Raw genomic sequence first — 21723 nt, 5'->3', positions numbered from 1 at the left:
CAGAACCCTTTTTTGCTGCTTAAGTGCAAAGTGAAGCCTTACATTCCTCTGGGAAGCTGACCCCTCTGCCCTCTTTAGCTAAGCTTCTCTAGGCCTGCCATGATGTTGCAAGGCACTACTGATGATAAAAGGCCTCTCTAATGTTCCTTTCAGACTCTCAATGAGAAAATCACTGACAAAGAAACTGTTTCCGAAACAGACATGAAAGGAAGCAACTTAAAAAGGTGAGATGTGTGCAGCTTCTAAGTTTTGCTTCTTCCTTCAACTCTTCACCATCTGGAAAACAGTCAGCCGGCTCCTCTAGCCATACTCAAGCTTAACGATTGGTGAGGAAAGCACATTGAGGCCATGGGGTGCGGTAACATGTGTTTTCCTTCTCTGTGCAAAATTGGTAGCTGGCAATACCTGATGCCACATTAGGGCGGAAAATATAGACTGCTTGGTTGTTTGCATGTGAGCCTATCTGTATAATTTACCAGCTTACATACCTCTGCCTTCAGCAAGTGTAAATATACATAATGCACATTACCATGGAACTATTTGACCCTCATTGCATCTTTCAGGGACAGAACTAAATGGTGTGCATGCTCATATTTCTTATCATGCTTTTATTCTACTCCCTTGTTGAAAACACAAAACATGTTACCTTAATAATGGTATTGCCTTTTAATAACTGTATGCTATTATTTCCCCCCACCTGTCTTCTTTGTGTTCCCTGTAGGTGATTATTTAGGACAGGGGTAGGGATTCTGTGGCCACCCAGATGTTGTTAGGCTCCCAATGCCCATCAGCCCCAGTCAGCAAGGTTACTGGTCGGGGACAGTGCTAGAAACAGAGATATGAAAGCTAGGAGCTAAATGGCACCTTAAACATAGGTTATAGGCACCACAATGGAGTGTCTAGGTGTGCTTTTTTATAACAAGAGTACAAAGCTGAAAATGAATGAACTGCAACTAAAACCTTATGTTCGTTTTTCACATGGTCTAGGCCTCATTTGAAGACTGCAAAAAACAACAACACCAAAGCCATACTTCCCCTGCCCGCCCCCCTGATATTCTTATGAGAGTCCCTTCTCTAGTCTTCAGAGAGTGGCTGGAAGTTGGGAGGCAGAAAAAGGTCCTCCTTTCCTACCACTCTGCAGTTTTCATTTGAAATCTCAAGTGCAGTATTGCACCCAGAGCTCAGAAACTACTCACACTATATGAAATTCCCTATCACAAACTGTTCCTAGAACAATGGGAATTTTGAACGCTGGTCAGGGATGAAGGGCACTGTAGGCCAGGGATATTTGGAGAGCCACAGGTTCCACATTCCTGATTTAGAAAAAAAATCTGTAAAATGCAAGCAAAAATTCCTAGTGAGCCTGAGCAAAAGAGTACCCCTAGATTCTTTTGGGAGATTCTTAGTGCAAAATGAGTTGTTTCCCTTTTCACACTGTATTGGACAATACTGGAGTGGGAAGTGGGACCTTCTGTTGAGCTTCACAGCAATTCTACTGCAAGAGAAGTGCTCTCTCTGTGTGAAGTCACGACACTCAGAGGCAATAAGAGCCTAGGACTAAAACTCTGCAAAGAATCACACTCCATGTAAGTGTGTGTGTGTGAGAGAGAGAAACTGGATTAGGTAGCATTAATGTGAATGCAATGACCACAGTTACTCTCACTTCTGTTTTAGCCTTTTCTGCACATGCATTAATGTAGGAAAATGGTTGTTTGTGCCTATTGTGGCAAGATGGGCGCATGGGTGGAAATTTACTACAGCCTGACCTTTTGGCAGGGCAGGCTGTGCTGGGCATGATGAGCGCGTGAACACCTCATGCTAGACTAATGATTGGTCCACATAGTATAGCCTGGTGATGGGGTGACATCCATGTATGGTATTGTCTTTATCTGCCGGGTTGATACAATGTTGTAAGTTTTTTACTGTTCAATAATAAATGTTGGGCTCCAGCAGCCCTTGAGCGAGTTAGGCTCTTTCAATCCATCCTGGCGTGAGACTGATTATTTCTGATGATGAGCAGGCCGAAAGAGACTGCCCCATAACGGCAGAAGGAAAGGGAGCACTCACTGGGATCCGGAGTGGATGAAAGACGCGTCTGAAGCCCTGGCCGGGCGAGGTGAGCGCTGGACGATGAGAAACAACGTGGAGTCCGAAGTTAGCCACACGGGGCACCAAATGACGAGGGCCTGCTCGTCATCAGAAATAATCAGTCTCACGCCAGGATGGATTGAAAGAGCCTAACTCGCTCAAGGGCTGCTGGAGCCCAATATTTATTATTGAACAGTAAAAAACTTACAACATTGTATTAACCCGGCAGATAAAGACAATACCATACATGGATGTCACCCCATCACCAGGCTATACTATGTGGACCAATCATTAGTCTAGCATGAGGTGTTCACGCGCTCATCATGCCCAGCACAGCCTGCCCTGCCAAAAGGTCAGGCTGTAGTAAATTTCCACCCATGCGCCCATCTTGCCACAATAGGCACAAACAACCATTTTCCTACACATTAATTATTGATCTGGGCGTCATTTCCCAACATTATTTACCCTACTCATAACTTAGGGGATAATGGAGATAGTGGGGAATGGCAGAAGACATTAGCCTTTGTAATGTCAGAATGTCCAAATGGAAGTTTGGAATGCAAAATTTGAAAGGCAGGTCTGCAGGCATCCATCTGTCTTCTGTCCATTCTGACATTATTGAAGGCATGCCTTCCATCCTATTTTTCTTGTTTTCTTGGTCATCTTAAGAGATGACTTGGAAAATAATAGGAGAATTGGCCATCATCTGTGTAGGAACCATGAAGCAGGAAAGTAGATATAGCCCGACCAGGAAAAAGCTTCTACTTAGGAAGGACAGAGCCTGGAGGTAGAAATAAGACACCTTCCCTAATAAATGTCCTTGCTCCCTTCTCTTTTCTATCCAGGACCAAGTCAGTCTCCTCAATGTCTGAATTTGAAAGTTTGCTTGATTGTTCTCCTTATCTTCCTGGCAAAACCAGTCCCGTCATCACAGACAACGTCCGCAGCAAAAAGGGCTCTCCACCTACACAGGTGTTGCCTGACACTTTGAAGGACCCTGCAGGGTTTGCCCCCAATAACTGTGCCTATCTGAATAGTGAGCAGCCCACGCCAGAGAGCCTGACCACAGAGAAGCTGGATGTCTCGTCATGCAACTTCACCCAGACAAGCAGCTTCTCTGTGCAGGATCAGGCCCAGAAACACGTGCAGAGAAGCTACACTGCTCCCGACAAGACTGGGATCCGCATATATTATAGCCCACCGGTGGTACGTAGGTTGGAATCGCCCCTAGTACACAAGAGAGACGGGAAGATAATGGTTGAGCCTGGCTTCCTGTTCACCATGGCCAAGCCTAAGGAAGAATCGGACAGCTCCGAAAACATGTACAGCCGGTGGCTGTGCAACTTCTCCAAGCAGCACCGAGAGCTACTTGACAGCAGTACTGTTAGCGAGAAAGCTGTGGCCCCTGTGCCCAGATTTCCGCCTTCCCTGCATGACCTTGAGATCTCCGGCAACATGAGCGATGACATGAAGGAGATCACCAACTGTGTCCGGCAAGCTATCCGCTCCAGCTCCCTGGAGAGAAAGGTTAAGAGCACTTCCAGCCAGACAGTGGGATTGGCCAGTGTTGGTACCCAGACTACCCAGTCTGTCAGCATCGGTCTGCAGACAGACATGCCCAGGGGCAGCATACACAGCAGCAAGAGCTGGTCCCCACGAAGCTCCTCCCTTATATCCGTTCGCAGCAAGCAGATCTCGACCTCTCTGGACAAAGTCCACTCCAGGATCGAACGGCCCTGTTGCTCCCCCAAGTACGGCTCTCCAAAACTCCAAAGAAGATCATCTTCTAAGCTGGACAACTCCAAGGACCGAAGCCTGTGGAACCTCCATCAGACTAAACAGAATGGCTCAGCCTGGGCTCGTTCCACCACCACTAGAGACAGCCCAGTTCTCAGCAACATTAACGATGGCCTGTCCAGCTTGTTCAATGTTGTGGAACATTCTGGGAGCACAGAGTCCATCTGGAAGCCAGGATGCCAGGAAAGCAAAGCCAAGCCAGAAACTCCTAAGTACGGGATAGTGCAGGAGTTTTTCCGGAATGTGTGTGGCAGAACTCAGAGCCCCACTTTGGCTCCAGAGAAAAAAGACCTGGTAGGAGGAGACAGCAGCAGCAGCAGCAAGAAGCCGGAGCATTCCTCCTCAGTTGTGCTCCAGCAGTCTGAAAACACCCCCAAGGTCCTTGACAAAAAGCCCTTGAAGCAGAGCTGCAGCGAGGAACCAAAGCTGTCCATCCCAGGCCAAGGTGGCAAGGACAGAGCCTTAAAGGAGCCAGACATCATCTCTGCTATTATTGCCAATGAGGTAGTGCTTGCTTGCTTTAAAACAGGGGTGGGAGACTTCAGGCCTGGGGACCAAATCTCTCTACCTGGCTCTCAGAACCAGAATATACCCCTTGCTGACCCTTCTTCACACCCCAAGTGTTTCTGCCTGGTTAAAAAGTATCTGAACTCTGATTACCCCTTTTGGCTGCCTGGATAGAGGATGATGTGTATGTGTATAGAAACTAGCCTGCTGTACAAAGGTATAATTTACATCAGTTGTTCCAGCCAAAAGGTTCTCCACCGCTAACCTGCCCCTACCTTCAGCCCTTCTGTGAGCTGAAATGTAGCATAGCATTATCTCCTATCCACTGCAAACTTCAAGGGCCAGAAGCAAGGATGTCAACTACCGCCATCGTATATTGCTTTGGCCACCACTAAACACTTAAAGAGACAAGGGGTCAGGTTTGGCAAGTGGACCCATTGGGGACACACCCTGTTTTTAGTGTGAGACCGAGGGTGTTGTTAACTATCCGCACCTTTTTGACACTATAGCTTCCTATTTGCAGATCATGAGTAGCTTATTGGATGGAATGTCCTACCACTGCAAGCATTGCAGCTTGCCAGGCAGAACAATCCCTCCTCTCCTTCCTTGTGTGCTGTTCTGGGGGTTCTGATCCCACCCCCAAATTCTGGGGGCATCATGGGATAAGGGAGGGAAGCCCAATTGCACAAGCAGAATCCCTTGCTCAGGACTTAACGCTGACAGGACTCCTTAGGTGAATCTCACCCTTGAATTGCTTGCCCTGGTTTCTTGCAGTTTGTTTTTGCATTAATATGTAGGCAGATGATACAAATCTCCTCGACTGAATTGTAATCTAAAAGGTCACAGACATCATGAAATGAAGCAGACTTGGAAATCAAGTTGCACCTAAGCCAGGAACCTTTCTTGCAATGCATTCATATGGCTAAACAGTTCTGCTACCTCAACAAGTTTTAGCTGTGCAATGGAACTTCCCTGCTCTCTCCTCTTCCTGTGTGTGCCATGTTCCAGAGGGTTGGGCTGTGTCAGCCCAGCTTGCACAAGGCATAGGTAATCAGAAATGTCTTGCTCCAGAAAAATCCACAAGGGTGGCACCAGGCAAACCTCCCTGTTCCATAACTAGGGTGCCACTACCAAAAAGGCCCTCTCCCTGGTAATTACCTGCCTCACTTCATTCTGAGGAGGAACTCTAAGCAGGTACGTGTGGGAGAAGGCAATAACCTGGTCCTAAACTATTTAGTTAAAAACAGCACTTCACCTGTTGCTAGGCTTTTAATGATACATTTCAGCTATCCATCATGCTTCAAATACATTATCTTCATATCATCCCTGTGAAGTCCTACTGCATTATCATCTCCATATTGCAGATTTGTTGCAGGGGATGGGTCAGAGCATAATGGTATACCTTAACAAGGCCATGTAGGCAGTTTCTTGCTGGGGCAAGATTTGAACAAGGTCCTTTAACCGCCGCGCTGCGACAGATCTCAAGTTGCCCATCCTTTTTCACATGCTACCCTTTCCTTCTGTCTCTCTTTGCAGGACATGGCCTGTGATTGCAGCTCCCAGTCGCTGACTTCCTGTTTTGCTCGGCCGTCACGCTCAGCTGTCCGCCACTCCCCTTCCAGGTGCAAGCTGCACCCTTCTGATGGCAGCCGGGTAGAAGAGAAAGCAGGGCCTCTGAGTGAGTGAGAGGGCTGCGCTTGCTGCCGTGCTGATGGAAGAGCAACCTATGCGCTGGAACTGCCAGTCCCTCCGGCACCTCTGGGACTGGCTACTTCTGAGCCAGCTGCAGATGAGGGGCTCTGCTCTTAGATACCCAGGGTGACACCATGCATCTCCTGTCTCACCTTAGCTCAACAGGGATACCGGCAGCACAGAGGCTGTGCTACGTGGGCAGGGGATAGAGTGGGAGAGTCTTGCTAGAGGTGTGGTTTCTTGGTCACTGGAAACCTTTCTGTCCCTCCCCCCTCTCAGTGGGAACATGACCTACAAGAGCTGGACGTTGCCAGAGTCTCGTGAAGCAGTCTGTGCTGTTTCCATGGCATCGGGTGTGTGTGTGTGAGAGAGAGAGAGAGTGTGTGTGTGTCGCCAGTTTGAGGAGATGCATCTCTCTTCTTTGTGAAAAAGGCATCACAGTGAGGGATTAGGGAGTGCAGTATCAACAAAGCTGCTTGGCCCTCCCTGCCTTGGTCTAGGGGTGGGGAAGGAAAACAGCAGTCCTTCAGGAAACACTAGACAGCTGGTTTCAAAGCCTTAAGAACTCCTCTCAGAACAGCTGTACTATAGGATTTCCCCAGAACGAGGCATTCAATATGGTGTACAGAGAAAGAGGGCGGGGGAAGGGTGCTAGCAAAATTGCCACCAGGACATGCCACCATAGCATAAGTGCTCCGGGCCGTTGTGTACAAGTAGATTGGAAAAGCCCTGGATTTGCTCTGCAACCATATTTGCATGGATAGTTTACCCCAGGTGTGCCCAGCATACAATACCAGCACTGGGCCATGCACCCAGCCTGCACTGTGGTGCACAGTATGGTCTATTCAGAGTGCTGACACTCTTGATAAAACAAGAGTACAGTTTTGCACTACCAGTTCTCCTGCACCTGACCTGTGGGAAAGAGCCGTGCAAGCATGGTCTGTGTTGCCTTCCTGTCCACGTGCATAAAGCTTCCCATGATTACTGAAATGCATCAGTAGACCTAGACCTTTTCTTCTTCAGGCCTCTGATGCCATCTCCATGGCTCAGAACAATTGTTGCTTTGTATCAGCCTCTGTGCTTGGCTGCTGCGGTGCAGTTGAGCACCAGGAGTTCACAGAAAGAGTATGCTGAGTCCTCCATGTCTACAATTCCATTTCTCCCCACCCCACACAGTGGGTATCTGTAGCTATTCCTAAGGAGAGTTGCTTCTGTAATTTGTTGTTGCTTGTTTTTCAACTGGAAATCTCAAAACCCTTTGTGATCAACTTGCCTCTGTAAGAATAGTTTAACAGAGAGGAAATTGCTTGAGTGCAGGGGTGAACAAGCACAGAGCCCATAGAATGAAAATACAGATGAGACAGTGAATGGGTAGAAGAGGTACCATCTTTTCAGTGCTGCAGAACATTCCAAGTTCCACGGGAGGCAGGGGGTTGTGTGCCTGCTGCATATCTCAGGGCAGAGCTTCTCCTATGTCACACTCTCCAATGGTTGCTGCCAGTGCTCTACTAAATATTTTGATGGTTGCTAGTTCCTGTGAGTCAACCCTGTTCTAGAGAAAAGGTATTAATGGGGATCCTTCAGCATCCGGTGTATTGCATTATCTGCTCATACAAACAACTTTCAGGGCTCCAGCAAAGGATCTCTCTTTTCATTGACTCTTCTGCTTTGCTGAGGGATTTGGGGAGCAGGCAGGTTTTGCTTCTCCCCACCTCCAGATTCAGTAGCACAGATTTGTGTGTATTGCAACACTTCTGCAGGGATGTGATCTGAAAGGTAGGACAATATGCAAGAGCAAGCCCTTGCTTCCTTGGAAGTACCCTTCCAAAGAGAGCTGGCTCTTCAGGAACTGTACCACTTGAGAATGCAACTGGGGGATCAGAAGTTAGAGTGGTTGTCCATGTAAAAGAGAAAAAGCAACTCAAATCTCCCTGCCGGTAGAAAACTTGAATGTCAGGCAGAATAATCAGCTAGAACACACTCTACCTCTGACATGTCTGCTTTCCACAGACAGGACACATGATGTGAGCAATTGTTTAAACAAGCCACGTCACCCACTCGTGAAGTGGTATAATCACATGGAAGGGCTGTGTACTATGTGGCTTTTAGTTTTTGTTTAAAAATATACATCAGCCTTCAGAGAGGATTTGGGAGGAATATTCTTTAGAGGTGCAGTAGAACCTGACTGATCCATATCAGAAGCTCAGTGGGTCAGTTTTTTGTTGTTATTATTATTATAAAACAGCAGGTCATCCTTATAGTCTGCAGGGAAGATTATCACAGCCACCTCTATCGGTGATATTAAAAAAGAGGCTTGGAAAGCTGAAATGAACATGAAGCTTCTTAAACCCACAAATCTTTGCAAGCAGGCAACATTTTTTAAAAAAACAAATATTCTGAAACCTGCATGCATTTTGGCTGACTTTCAATTGATACCTTGCAAGTCATAATTTTTAATTTGTATTTTTAATTTGAGTTTTAGGTTTTTGTCATATGTGTGATAAAATTCAGAAGTTCAATTCATTATGTAGCTAATTAGTAATGCAGCAATGTAAATGTCTGTGACATCATATTATTTAAAATAACTTGCAAAACAGGAAAAATATTGTTTATTTTATTTTTTGTAAACTTTTGACATGTTTACAACTGAAGAGACCATAATGGCTTGGTGTACTTTGTGCTAATTTTTTTCCCTTCTAAATTCTGCACCAAGCTAAGCTGAATTTTGCAGTGAATAAATTCTGCTGACTATATTTGCTTATTTTTGCCTACTATTATTCTGCTTCTCCAAGGCATGGAGAGGGGCAAAGGTCTGGGCAGAACAGGGTGACTTCACCCTGGCACCTGGAGATCCAGCTCAGCCCCTTATCCTCTGCTCCTCAGAATTAACTAAGACCACTCATCCCATTTCTTATATATTTTCATGCACATCCTTGCTTTAAGGACTAGAGTGGCCCTCATATAAGCTAGAACTGAGAGGTTTTGCTGTTGCAATCTCTCTCCATCCCCAACGAGGCATATTTCTGATTGATTGGTCTCAAATATTTGCAGCTCACTTATCACTAACACATCGTGGTCAATCTGCCTTCATCCTTCCACTGAATCTTCTTCAATTGTAAGCTCTATTGTTTCTTTACAAAAACATTAGCTGAAAGAGACCAAGAAGCCGTTCATAAAATGGTATTTGAGGAATGAATGATTCCTCTGGGAATCATGTCTTGAGTGCCTCTTACTCTACAGAAAACTACTGCTTGCTTTCTCATCAAGTGATGGGCACCCGATCCTCCTACAGCCTTCCTTGTCCTGAAGTGCATGTCTATTATGTTTATTATTAAAGGTCCGTGGGTCGGATTCAGCTAGCCCATTCCGCCACCGGAAGCCAGTGCAAGGACTCCCACTAGCACATTGGGGCTTCTCCCTGCTCTTCTCCCCCTTCCCCCCATGCCTTCCTCCAGATCTGCTCTGCAAGGTCAGTGCAGTGTACGATGGGAGGAAAACGGAGATCATTCTGTCAGGCAATAAATGCTTGTGCTGATGGAGTGGCCTCCATTGTGCTGTATTGAATTCTACCCCATGTTGCTATTTTTAGCAACAGAGATGCTTCAGGGGGACCTGCAACTTCATCTACCTGAGTTCTTTGTGCTTGCTTTCAAAGACGCGCACATAGGATTGCAGCCGAAGGGAGACATAACAGTTTCACTCCCCATAGCGTTGCTCTCCAAGATGTCTCTGTTTGGTTTGCCTTAAAAGCAGGAAAAGCAAAACAACATCAGGGCTACATAACAGAAGCTTTGGTCTTCCCTGCAGCCAGTTGATCAGTTTAGTATACTTTTTTCCTGTGCTTTGGGCACCTTCAGAATGTATTAGCTAGTGATGTTAAACTAAATCCTGGCAAAGGCTCATTGAAAGCATCTCTCTGCTTCCTGTTTTGATGCAGCAACAGGCTATGTTGAGCACTGGCCAAGGGACAGAGAAACCAATGTAACTTTAAATCCTTGATCTCCGAAGGAGTTTCTTTAAATACTGCTATTCTCTAAATTTGGGAGCAGGGAGCTAGGTGAGGCAGGCAGAAGATGAGCTAAAATAAAAATATCTATTGGATTATGAGATTGCAGGTGCAAAGCCGGGGGCACTGTCCTTGTATGACAGTCTGTGGATCTGCTGATTGTGTTTCACGGGGATACTTAGCTCATTCTCAGGGGAGAAAATCAGCCCTGACGTCTAATATGGAGCTGGTGAAAAATTATTTCAGGGGCCTGGAGGAGGCTGGAAGCAACTCTGTGGAATGTGGCCAGACATTCCCAGCCTAAGAACCTGTATGCTGGTAATTGCCTGGATATACTTGCTTGGCTTAACAGACAGGCTGCTAACACTGCCTTGGCAGAGCAAAGGGAAAAAAGGGCCAGCACCACATTGCCAGGTATAGGATTTTCTTGAAGCCAGTTCCTGCATTACTTGAACGGCATTCACTTGCAAAAGTGCAAGGGCCTTCCACATTCCCTTTGAGACGAAATTGCAAGGAATCTGAATCCCAAGGCATTACTGCTTCTGTAGGCAAGCACATTTAAAGTGACATAAGGATTTACTCTTGGTAAGCACTGCAAGTCAAAATCAAAATAGCGTGCAGCTAATGAAAGACAATGGGGCAAAATATACAAGGAATGGACTCAGGCAGGAGCTGCAACAAGCACATTATAGCCCCCCCCACCCCCAATAATGTGGGACTCACATTATTCACTCTCAGGGCTGTGGGCTCAGAAGGTTACTTATTCAGCACAGCCGATTTAGCATTGATTCCTGTGAGCTGCTGCAGCCTGTTCCTAGGTGGCTGAGCTGCTTCGTTTTGGCAGGCCAGCAAGATCCATGCAAATATCACATCTGTGGCCTTGTTCTCTGTCTCCATCGAACTGTGTGAGTGTTTCAGTTACCACTAGCAAACGCAGAGCTTGTAGCAACTAGGCTGTGCCGTCGCCACCAAGCGCCTTACTGTGCCAGGGGAACGGAGATGGTCTGCCTTGCTCTTGCTATCTTCCACATGCAGAGCTGGGCAGAAGCTGGGTCTATTCTCATCAATAGAGCAGAAATGCAAAGCAGACACTGGCAGCTGTCCGGCTCAGGGCTGGGCAGGATTTTCTGGGGCAGCCCCTTTCTATTCCTTGCATGAGTTTGTAAAATGGGGTGGGCAGGGAGTGGGGGTTAAAACATGCTTGCTAACTCCTGGTGTAAATACTTCCTTTTGAGATGGTTTTTAGCATTTTCATTGGGAACTCCTTTTTTAAAAAGAATCTTCTACTTTTTGGATTGTGATTCCCACCCCCCACCCCCCATTTTGACAAAAATGCCTTTTAATTATTTGTATATTCTTAAAAGTTTGTCTTACTCTGTAAATAACTGTGCTGGATATTTCTTGAGTATTGGAGTTTATGGATCCTGAGACACTTTGTCATTAGCAAGTAGCAGCTCTTGCCCCCAGGCAAGAGAAAACTTGCAGCGGCCCCTTTGCCAATAATGCTCCAATCAGCAACATGTCTCCATGCCCACAGCAGTTGGGCTTTACCTTGGCAAGGTTGGTGTGGAAGGCTTGTGACTGAGCACATCCTGAGATGTGGACAGAGGGTGCAATCTGATCCACAGCTTTGAAGGAATCTCAGCAGAAACTGGGCCACCCTGATCAACATCCCTAGAGGGACTGGCTGTTATAAAAATTGCGCTATCCAATTTTTACAGGAGCTAATTCAACTACTAAGTTTCCTATGCTCACAACTGGTTAAGTTGGTCCCGTCCTATTTTCTAGTTCCCCCCTGTCTCCAAGAAAATCTGTGCATAGCTGAGGGTCTTGGCCTTACTCCATTCCCATGCATCCCATGTGTGCTCTCAGCCCATGCAAAACCCTGCAGCACTTAATGTACAGCTGGATTATTAGTTATTGCCAGTTCAATTCATGCTGAAATCTCTGTCCATCACGCCTTGCTCTCATGCTTCCTGCAGGGATCCTAGCTCTGTGCATGCGCAATTACTTTGAACTGAGTTGTGTGCAACAGAGCACTTGTGTATGGTCTGAAGGCAGCTGAGGCCACAATCTTGCTGAAACTAAGCAGGTCTGGATGTGGTCAGTGCATGGATGGGTGACCACCTCCAAACCCCCATGTATGTATGCCACCTTGGGAGGGGTGTCCGATGATGGGTGAAAGGTGGCATATAGATGCAAGAAAAAAATAATTCTTATAGAAAGGATCCTCAGGAGGCTGCAATTCTGAGTGTCAAATAAATAGGAGAGATACTTAACCCTTTCCATTTCAGCTGTCTTCCTGCTCAGAACTGCCTCCTTGCTTTTCCTCATGAGCAGTTCCAGATGTATATATACAAGGATAAATAAGTATCTGGAGCACCATAAGGATGAAGCAACTTGGGGCTTTTGTTAGTAGGGGAGGAGGGGGTCAGGGGTCTGTCTGAAAAAGCTCTGCTTGCCATTTTCTCTTGCTTCTGCTAGAAAGCTGGCTTGCAACCATTTCTTCCCAAACTGGGGCAGTCTTCCCACAGATACCTGCCAACTCTTATCTGTTCTGTCACCTCTTTTGCTCACTCTGCAACCCCCCCCCCCAAGCCCAACTCACAGGTGAAAACAAAACTTCTCCACCCTACACACAATTATTATATGGAATTCTCTGTCCCAGTGTGTGCTGATGGCCACTGTTTAGCTTCAAAAGGCAATTAAATGAATTTGTGAATGAGGATCTTTATATCAGTGACCATTAGCCATAATGGAATGCCCATGTGTAGATGCACTATGTCACTGAATACCAGTTGCTGAAAGGAAATGGGAGGGGGGAGCTGTTGCCTTCACCCCCTGCTTATGGGCATCCCATAATTACCTGGCTAGCCACTGTGGGAAACAGCACTGGTTTAGAAACTGTGGGAAACAGCACTGGTTTGTCTGATCCAGCTGGTCTCTTGTGAGTAAAAGGAAAAATAAATGGCACCTTAGAAAGAGCGGAGTGTTGAAGGCTTCTTAAGTCATTACCACTACAACTCTTTACACATAAGCAGCTTCCCATATGAGACTGAGGCAATAAATTAATTGTGTGAGGACTTTGCCGCTTCAACAGTCTGGGGTCCGAGTACACACAATAAATTTCCCAAGTCTGAAAGGGCCACAGATGCCTGTATTATGCACACTTATCTGCCCCCTTTCCCATCCTGCCATAGTAAAATGGGTTCGCCGGATTTTTGAAGCACAACAAAACCAATTCGAACAGAGATCACAGGAAGTGGCTACTACTAAACCATAGTTCAGCACTGTGCCCATAAACAGCAGCCGAGTCTCAGGCTCAAGGGCTCCTGCTTCCTCTCCCGTGGAGGAGACAGAAAACTTTTACTTTCATTTTTAGCTAACCAACATTACTCATTATGTCTGAACTGAGAACTGTGGTTTGTGTTAACTGTGATGTAGGGAAACAAGCTAGGATAGGTAACTGTGGTTTGAAGACAGCTTATTTCCCTAAATCATAATTAACGTGAGGCACGGTTTGTCCAGGTTCGGACAGAACAACCACAGTTTGTTGACAATGAAAAGGAAAGCTTTCAGTCTCCTTAGGCAACTGCAGCCGGGGAGGAGCTCACTGCTACTCATGTACGTAGCACTGAACGGTGCGATAATAAGACCAGTGTGTGTACTGAAGGGCACAATAAGCACATACAAAACTAGAAGAACAACTTTTCCATATTACAATACTATTAATCAGTCGGGTGGGTGTGCATCTAGGTGACCTACTGACATTGGTTGGTTTTTTCTCCTCTGGAATTTCATCATGGCACTACTGTTGAACGCTGGTCCTAAATATAGCTAACCACAAGCAGACCATACCCTAAGCTTTGTGCCTCCTGCTGGTAGAACATGGAGCACTTGCAGCTGTCTGGCTTTTATAGGGAAATCCTCCCCTCTCGCCTAATAAAAGGGAGTCAAGTGACAACAGGTGCTCACACTTTATCATGTTGCCACCTTGGAGCTTAGAAGTGGTCAGGCTATGGCCAAACTCCTGTTACAACCATCCCCATTCCCATTCCCTAAAAAGAATAAAGGCAAGGGGGTTTGTAATGTAAGGCAAGAATTCCTAGAGCTTCAAGTGGAAACAAGAGTCTATCCTAGCTTTCAGACTAGACTTTTAAGGAGAGGCATTTCTCCTCTTACCCTGTTAACTTTCCTATTCATACCCAGTTTAAACACGTTTCTGGCATGTTTTCAAGACAAACTGATACACACAACGCTGCATACTGCTAGTGCCATGATAAGACTGCTTTTGCTGCCCCTTTCAGGTGTATGCCAGGGATCCATGGCCCAGGTTTACATCTTACCTATGCTAAATGCCTAAGTGACTGGTGTCCCTGTTTAAACAGTGATGTCTGTCTAGTGGAATGCCACGTGGGTAAACCCTAGTGTCATCATTTTTAATGTGCTGTCACCATGTTTCAACCAGGTCCCATTCCCTTGGATTTTGCAATATCCCTTCACAGATTTTCAAACACATTTTTCCCCTTTTGTCTTTGTTGCATTACCAAGCACTGAGTCTTGGTCTCATTTGTTCTGCTGGCCTTTTCTTGCAATGTTTTGCTTTAATTGTACCCACTCTGCTTTGGCAGGTGCCTCTTCCTTTGTTTTCACTTCCTTGTTTGCAGCGAGACTTTCCTTTCATTCTTGATGTTGCGTCTCTTCTTTCATTTGACCATTTAATCTTTATTTGCCTTCCTCTCACTCAGCCTTTGCCAACCTGGTGCCCTCTAGATGTTTTCAACTCCCATCTTCCCCCTAGCCAGCATGGCTGGGGCTGGAGGAAGTTGTAGTCCAAAACATCTGGAAGGCACCAGGTTGGCAAAGGTTGCTGTAGCCCTCTTCCACTTCCCTAAAGTTTTATGTTCCTTGGCATGATGTCCCATTGGCACTCCTCATCTCCACCATAAGCACCACTGTGCTGTCTCAGGGCTTATTCAAATCACTAAATTTCACCACACAATCATGTACATGTAAACTGACTCTCTGATTGTGGCTGCATTTTTAGCAGGGGGGAATTCAGCAGTGTGAACAGAGCTCTGTAGTCCCCAGCAATGTATATGTCTAACTTTTATTTCGCATACACATTTCAATGTTCCAATTTTATTATTTTAATCCTCGTATGTTATGTATCACATTCTTCCCTCTATATCTTCCTGAATTGGTCCTGGATCCACCCCCTCTTCTTTTTCTTCCTGATAATCACCACTTGCTCCTTTGTCTTACCATTCATCTTTCTTTTTCTGTTGCTGTTTCTCTTTTCTTCAGCCCTTTGTTCCTCTTTGCAACTTTTTATTTAGCATTTTCCTTCCACCTCATATGCCTTCCATCCATTATTGCTTGACCACCAATCATGGTCCTTGGCTTTAAAATCATTGTTCCCTAGAAGGCTGAATCATTCCTAATTGGTTTGTGTTTCTTTCAGGTATACACCTGTAAATCTGCTCCATCCATTTTCCACATGAAACATGGTGGATCCCCAACCCTTCCAAAAATCTGCACCAATTCTTTCTTTCTTTCTTTCTTTCTTTCTTTCTTTCTTTCTTTCTTTCTTTCTTTCTTTCTTTCTTTCTTTCTTTCTATCATCTATCTATCTATCTATCTATCTATCTATCTATCTATCTATCTAATCTCTCTCTCTCTCTCTCTCTCTCTCTCTCTATCTATCTATCTATCTATCTATCTATCTTTTATGAAGTAGTCCAAGGGCTGATTTTTGCTCATTTTTCTCCTCCTTTTTAAACAGGTCGTAGCCACCCGGAGCAACTTGAGCCATACACATTTAAAACTGAGCTACAAGTGTCCCTGGGAGCAACGGTACATAATAAGAAGTTATCCCTCCCAGGGAGATGGTATGAGGGAAAACATGGCTACTGCCATAGGAGTAGCCATTTTATGTTTTGCACAATGGGTCCATGAGTGCTGTTGTGGTTTTTCCTCCTTAACAGTCTCCCTGGAAAGGATGGCACATCATCACATCCCCATTCTCCCAGGGACATTTGCTGCTCCATTTTCAACATGTGCAGCCAGAGCCATGCTTTCTAGCTACTCCAAGTGCCCGTTACCAGTTAAAAATAATGTGCAAAGCCAGGCAGAAGAGCACCTTGTGGAATTTGGTAAAGGTGTAGAATCCAAAGCAGACCACATTCCAATCTGCATATTGGTGCAGATAAGCTGAGTTGTCTTTTGATTTCAGAACCACCAAATTATTCAAGCATCACTACTCCCAGTTGTATTCCAGAGTCTGACAACTACTTAATCTTCTGCTCTCCTTGTTTTTGTCCTTTTCAGATCCTACTGAGCCACCATAATTGCTCATCGGGAAATGTATTTTGGCTTGTTGACATTTTCACCTTTGATGCTTGCTTGCTTACTCCACATTTTCAGAGAGCATGTTGTGCTTCCTCATCTCCTTCAACAATTCCATTACTCCCTCCTTGCACTTGATCATTTCTTCTCATTGTTTTGACTTCAACTTCTGCATTGCATACAGTGCATGGCTTTATGCCTCTTTCTTTCACAGCATTCGCCAGTCATTCACTTTGTGCTTCCCTGTCTCCTTGTTCTCATCCCAATTTCCCTTTGCCCATCACATGCTTTCATGCTCCTCAATTTAATTTCAGTCCAGAGGCCCTGGCAGTCCTGAATTGTCTCTTCCCCCTTGCCCTTCTCTTCCATCTGCTCCCTCCCTGAGTACATTCCCAACCCTTCCTCAAATGCCTTTCTTTTTTGTCTGTCTTGTTGTTCATTTCATTTATCAGTCACTTTCCACAAAGCAGCTCAACTCTCCTTGAGTCATTTATCTTTCTCACATTCTTGTGGTTCCTCCCATCTTTCCTCTCTTTATCCTTCCAAATACCCCCCCCCCCCAAGGCTCTTTACTGCTTTCAACACTTCTATCCTGCTTTTTTCTCTGGGCATCTTCCATGCACACAACTTCTGTACTTCTTCAGTCATGTATCTCCGTTTCCCTTCTGCGCTTTCCCACTGTCCTTCTGCCTTAACCCTGGCTTCCCCAGTCCCACATTGCTCCCTGATTTTCCCCCAACTTATACTAGTCCCCTTGTTCATATTCAGATGCTCTTGTATCTCTTCTTTCTGCATTTCTTATTTGGTCCACCATCTCTTTACTGCTCTGTGATGCTGGTGATTGTGCTCCTTCAGTTTCATTGGTAGTGAACACACACAAACACACACTTATCATTCCCTTTTGTCCATGTGTACACCCCTCAACTTTCCTCTTCTTATTTCAGATCTTACACATTTCTGTTATTCCAGGGATACGGTTTCTCTCTAAAATTAGTCTGTAGTGGTACTATTCCATATTTCCCATCACTCCTTTGACAGCTTTGACTAGCAGGCAAATCCCTCCCCTCCAAGTTCTTAATTTCTCTTCTTTTCCTGATTTCCTGGCTTCAGCTCAAAAGAAGCTCTGATCAAAACAGCACGCCACTTTCATTACACTGCAGGGTAGATTTAACAGTCATCCATGTCAGGCACTCCTTGTGCTGTGCAATAGGGGAGGCATTTATTGCACACTCCCACTGCATAAAGGGTTGTCTTGTTATGCATTGCACCACTCTGTAAATTATCCTTTGTCCATATTCCGGTGTAGGAGGCAGCCATTTCTTCCTGGAAAGCCACATTCCAAAAATATGTCTTCAGTTCTAACACAAAATAGCTGATAATTTACATTTTGTACTAGGGGCGCATGTCCAAGGAGAAAAAACATGCCCCATCAAGTATGAAGGGCGTACACATGCAAAGTTTGGTATGTGTCTCTTAACAAAAATCAAACGTGTCTTCAGTTCTTTCCAGCTCCTGTTACAGAGTTGTTTTCTTTAAAAAGAGGACACCTAATCTAACATTCTGGAAACAATTGGGTTGTTTGTGCTGTTAAGGTTAGGATGCAGCTCATGCTTATGGTTTCTTTATGATTCCCAGCTAAGATCTGCTGGATCAGACCAAAGGCCTAACATTCTGCCTATGGGAAGTCTGCAAGCAGGACATGGGCACAACAACTCTCCCCTACTCGTGTTCCCAGGCACTGGTATTCTGAAGCATCCTTCCTACAGTACTGGTAGCTGTTAATAGTCTTAGATCTGTTTGATCCCCTTTTAAAGCTGTACCAGAGCTCCCTCTGCCTGGTTGATAGCACCATGAGCACAAATACTCACAAATTCACAATAAGAAGGGCCCCCAAATTAGTGGCCATCATTACATTTTGTGGTAGTGAGTTCCATCGTTTGCACGGTGTGTAGATTCCACCTCCAAAATTCTAGCTCTTCAGTTTGGAAGAGAAACAATTTCCACTATTGCTGTGATCCATGCTGCTATAGTCCAGAGATTCAAATTGGCCCTCCTGGTAGTTGCACCTTCTCCTTGTTATATTCTGACGTAGTTTTGTGTGAACATGGCAACCATGTGCCCAGTCAACTAATGCCTTCGCTTGCCAAGAGGATTGTAAATATTCACTTTGGATTGGGGCATGTCTTGACCATTGTTTTTGGCAAAGGGTTTCTGTGGGAAGCTGTTTCTCCAGTCTTTAGGTTGAAAAGGTTCTGTCTGGTCAATTTCTTCAATGTCCACAAGCTGGATTTTTTTTTTTTTTTTTTAAAAAAGAACTCCAAGTTCTCAAACACTTGTAAATGGTCTCGGGGCGTTTTACACTGAATTGTTGTAGAAAATGAGAGTCTAAAATCTGTTGAAAGAGCCATTAAAAAAAAACTCTATTAAAAAAAAAACCTGTCTCCATTTTGTCATTTTACTTCAGTAGTCATTATGTTGTTGCTTTCAACCTCAAGTCTGACATCTGGTGTCATTGTGGTACCTTTAGGATTCTATCACTCATACATGAAAGAAAGAGGTAGAATACCCAGGAAATATCACTGCTGTAGTAACTGTTATATGGAGTCCCACACATACATTATTTTTTAGAGACATCCTCTGGGATTCAGAAGGACTCACTTAGGTCTCTTCACCAGTGTTGTTCTACGGCGAACAAAGCTATAGAGAAAATGTCAACATATAGGTAGGCACAGTACAGGGCCAAATTCACTAAACCGACAAACAGGCAAATTTACCTGCAGTGAAGCTGTTTTTAAATTATATATCAATGTTTTATTAGCACATTAAGCATTTGGAACAGCAACCTATGCTTTTCTAAAAAAAGCAGTATGTGCTAAGAAATGTTGCAACAAATCTCACCATTTCTGGTTTACAAAATGTGTGCATGGAATAGTAGGAGAAAAGTATTTTTTGCTTTAGCACTGCTCTCAGTCTACTAGCGAAGTAGGAAATAATGAGCTACTACTGTGGCTGGGAGCAACTACATATAACAATCTTGCATCCTACCTCCTAGTTCTTTAAAAATGGTTGGAGTCTGATCCTCCTTCCTCCAAGGGAGCACACATGGGGTTCATAGGTAGTTTGTATTCTTTCCAGATAACAAAGGAGAAAAATAAAAGGTAAGCACACCTGCTGCATATAGTCACTTTGCTCCTGGCTCTCTGCATCTGTTGCAAGATGGGTGCAAAGAATGGACTCAGCTGCTCTTTGTTTGCCAGCAAAAAGAACAGGGTGGTGGCCAGACTGCTCTTGCTGGGCAAGGAGCTCCACAGTGTGGATGCAAACATGGAAAAGGCTCTGCTTCCAGCATTCAGCGGTGCAACCTCGAAAGCTGGAATCCAAAGTGGAGTCTCCTCAGTGGACCTCAGTGAATGGTAAGGAATATGTGGAAGATGGCTCTTTAAGGCGAAATATGGAGAGACATGGTATCCTAGGGCAACCGCTTGCCTATCAAAAAGATGGCACTGATTTGAATGAGTTCATTCATAAGTTAGATGTAAATTCGGAAATAATTACTATAATTTAAGTAGAGATACAATGCCTCTCCGTGGGTAGCACTCAAGTCTGCCATCCTGCTGCTAAATGCTGATGGGCAACTTTAAGACTCCTCCCACTTTCTCTTCCTGTGTTTCTTGTAAACCTAATGTGGACTGGACACCCCTTCAGATAGAGGACTGTCCTCTGTAAAGTTGAGTAAGTGGCCACTCTGTTCCTTGCAGCCTGTTCGGCTTAAAAGGTGAGCCAAAGAAATTGGCACCAGCTGCAGCTTATGGGCCCCACACAGAGGGCCTTTCAATAATCCAAGCAGGATTGTTTTGCCATTGGACTACTTATTATATCCCAGCTCTCTGGGGAAAATTTGTATAGGTCCTTAATCTCAGCATTGTGCTGGGAGGCAGAGTGGCCAAACACTAGATAGTTTATTTTAATTGGAACCATTTAGAAACTGGATCCGGGGAAGGAATTTCCACAAGTGCCCTGGGCTGTTGCTTCCAATATAGATGATTAGTACAATATATTCACCCCCAACCCAGAGGAAGATGCACATATTTGTATCTAATCTAAATCACTAATGCAGCAGTTGCAAAATGGAACAGTTTGACTATAGATGAGGATTACTCCACAGGAAGAACTATGAATGGGTAGAATTGTTTATTTTTAATGAACAAAAGCTCTTCAGAGTAGCAAGACAATGGTTAAAACGCTGAACATGCTGAGAAGTGTTCAAACAAACCTACGAAGGGAACATCCCGGTAAGAAAGTTCCTGTTTAATGGGAGTTTTTCACGTGACAATAAAAAACGATGCAAGTTCTACAGATCTTACATGAAAATTCCTTTTTAAAAAGCAGCAGCAAGCCCTGGTATGCATGATACATTTAAAGCGCATGACTTTCTGCAAAAAATTGGGGCAACTGTAGTTTACCCCTCACAGCTACAGTTCCCAGGAGCCTTTGGGGGGAAAGTAAGGGGATTTAAATGTGCTTTAAATGTATGGTGTGTGTCATCTTAAATCCCCATACAGCACTGAAGATCCAGAAAAGCAAATTCAGTCCACCCAAAAGGGTTGTCACTTGCCTCCCAGCCTGGTATGGCCGGTGAATGAAGCTCTGTGGTGAGAGCATCCCTTTGAGAGGAATACCTAGATAAACAATAGAAGGGAGTAGCTCCTGCCTCTGACCAGTAGAATATTGTAAGAGTTTGTGGTGGGTAATTTGGCAGTGGGAGTGGGAGAGTATTTCCACCAGGGGGAATGCAGGGGAAGCCCCGTATCGGCAAGAGCCACACATGAAGCCACTGGGAGGGAGGCTGTAGGGGCTTCGGCATCCCCACACAACTGGGCCAGGCGCCGCAGATTATTGTTAAGATTATTGTAAGGGAAGCAGCAACACCTCCCTATCAATTCATTCAGGCGGCTGCATTAGCAGTGGGTGGGCGCAATTCTAAAAGCCACAACTCTACAGGGATTTGCAGCTCTCCCGCCCCCCCATCCCCTTCCATTTCTCCTTTGCTCCTGTTTCCATAGAAGCCACCAAATCTGTTTCCATAGAAACAGAGGTGATTGTTTTGGATTCAGCTGCAATGAAAACAAATGTGGGGAACCTGACAGAGCTGAAAAGGCGATGGCGAGCAGGCAGCGGAGGAGAAAACAATCCAAAAGAGAGGCGCAGGGTAGGCCAGCCTGAGGAAATGGAGCTGGAACTGGAATGGAGAGCGGGAAGAAGAGCGAAGGGGTGCAGAATAATGA

General features: G+C 45.1%; 1 protein-coding gene across 4 annotated transcripts in view; it reads left to right on the top strand.

The window, feature by feature from the left end:
• Positions 1–8837, top strand: part of MTCL2 (microtubule crosslinking factor 2) — an 85454-nt gene extending 76617 nt beyond the window's left edge. For all 4 annotated transcript variants that reach the window (XM_081864718.1, XM_081864719.1, XM_081864720.1 and 1 more), the window contains exons 13-15: positions 154–224; positions 2934–4389; positions 5929–8837. In XM_081864718.1, coding sequence (XP_081720844.1) covers positions 154–224; positions 2934–4389; positions 5929–6078 — 1677 coding nt within the window. In that variant the 3' untranslated portion in view covers positions 6079–8837. The remainder of the gene's footprint in view (positions 1–153; positions 225–2933; positions 4390–5928) is intronic.
• Positions 8838–21723: the final 12886 nt, after the last annotated feature.

This window comes from Podarcis erhardii (genome assembly GCF_964252035.2).
Source record: "Podarcis erhardii genome assembly, chromosome: 6".
Classification (NCBI taxonomy): Eukaryota; Metazoa; Chordata; class Lepidosauria; order Squamata; family Lacertidae; genus Podarcis; species Podarcis erhardii.
Note: the sequence above shows the minus strand (reverse complement) of the source record. Positions and strands in the feature narration are given on the sequence as shown.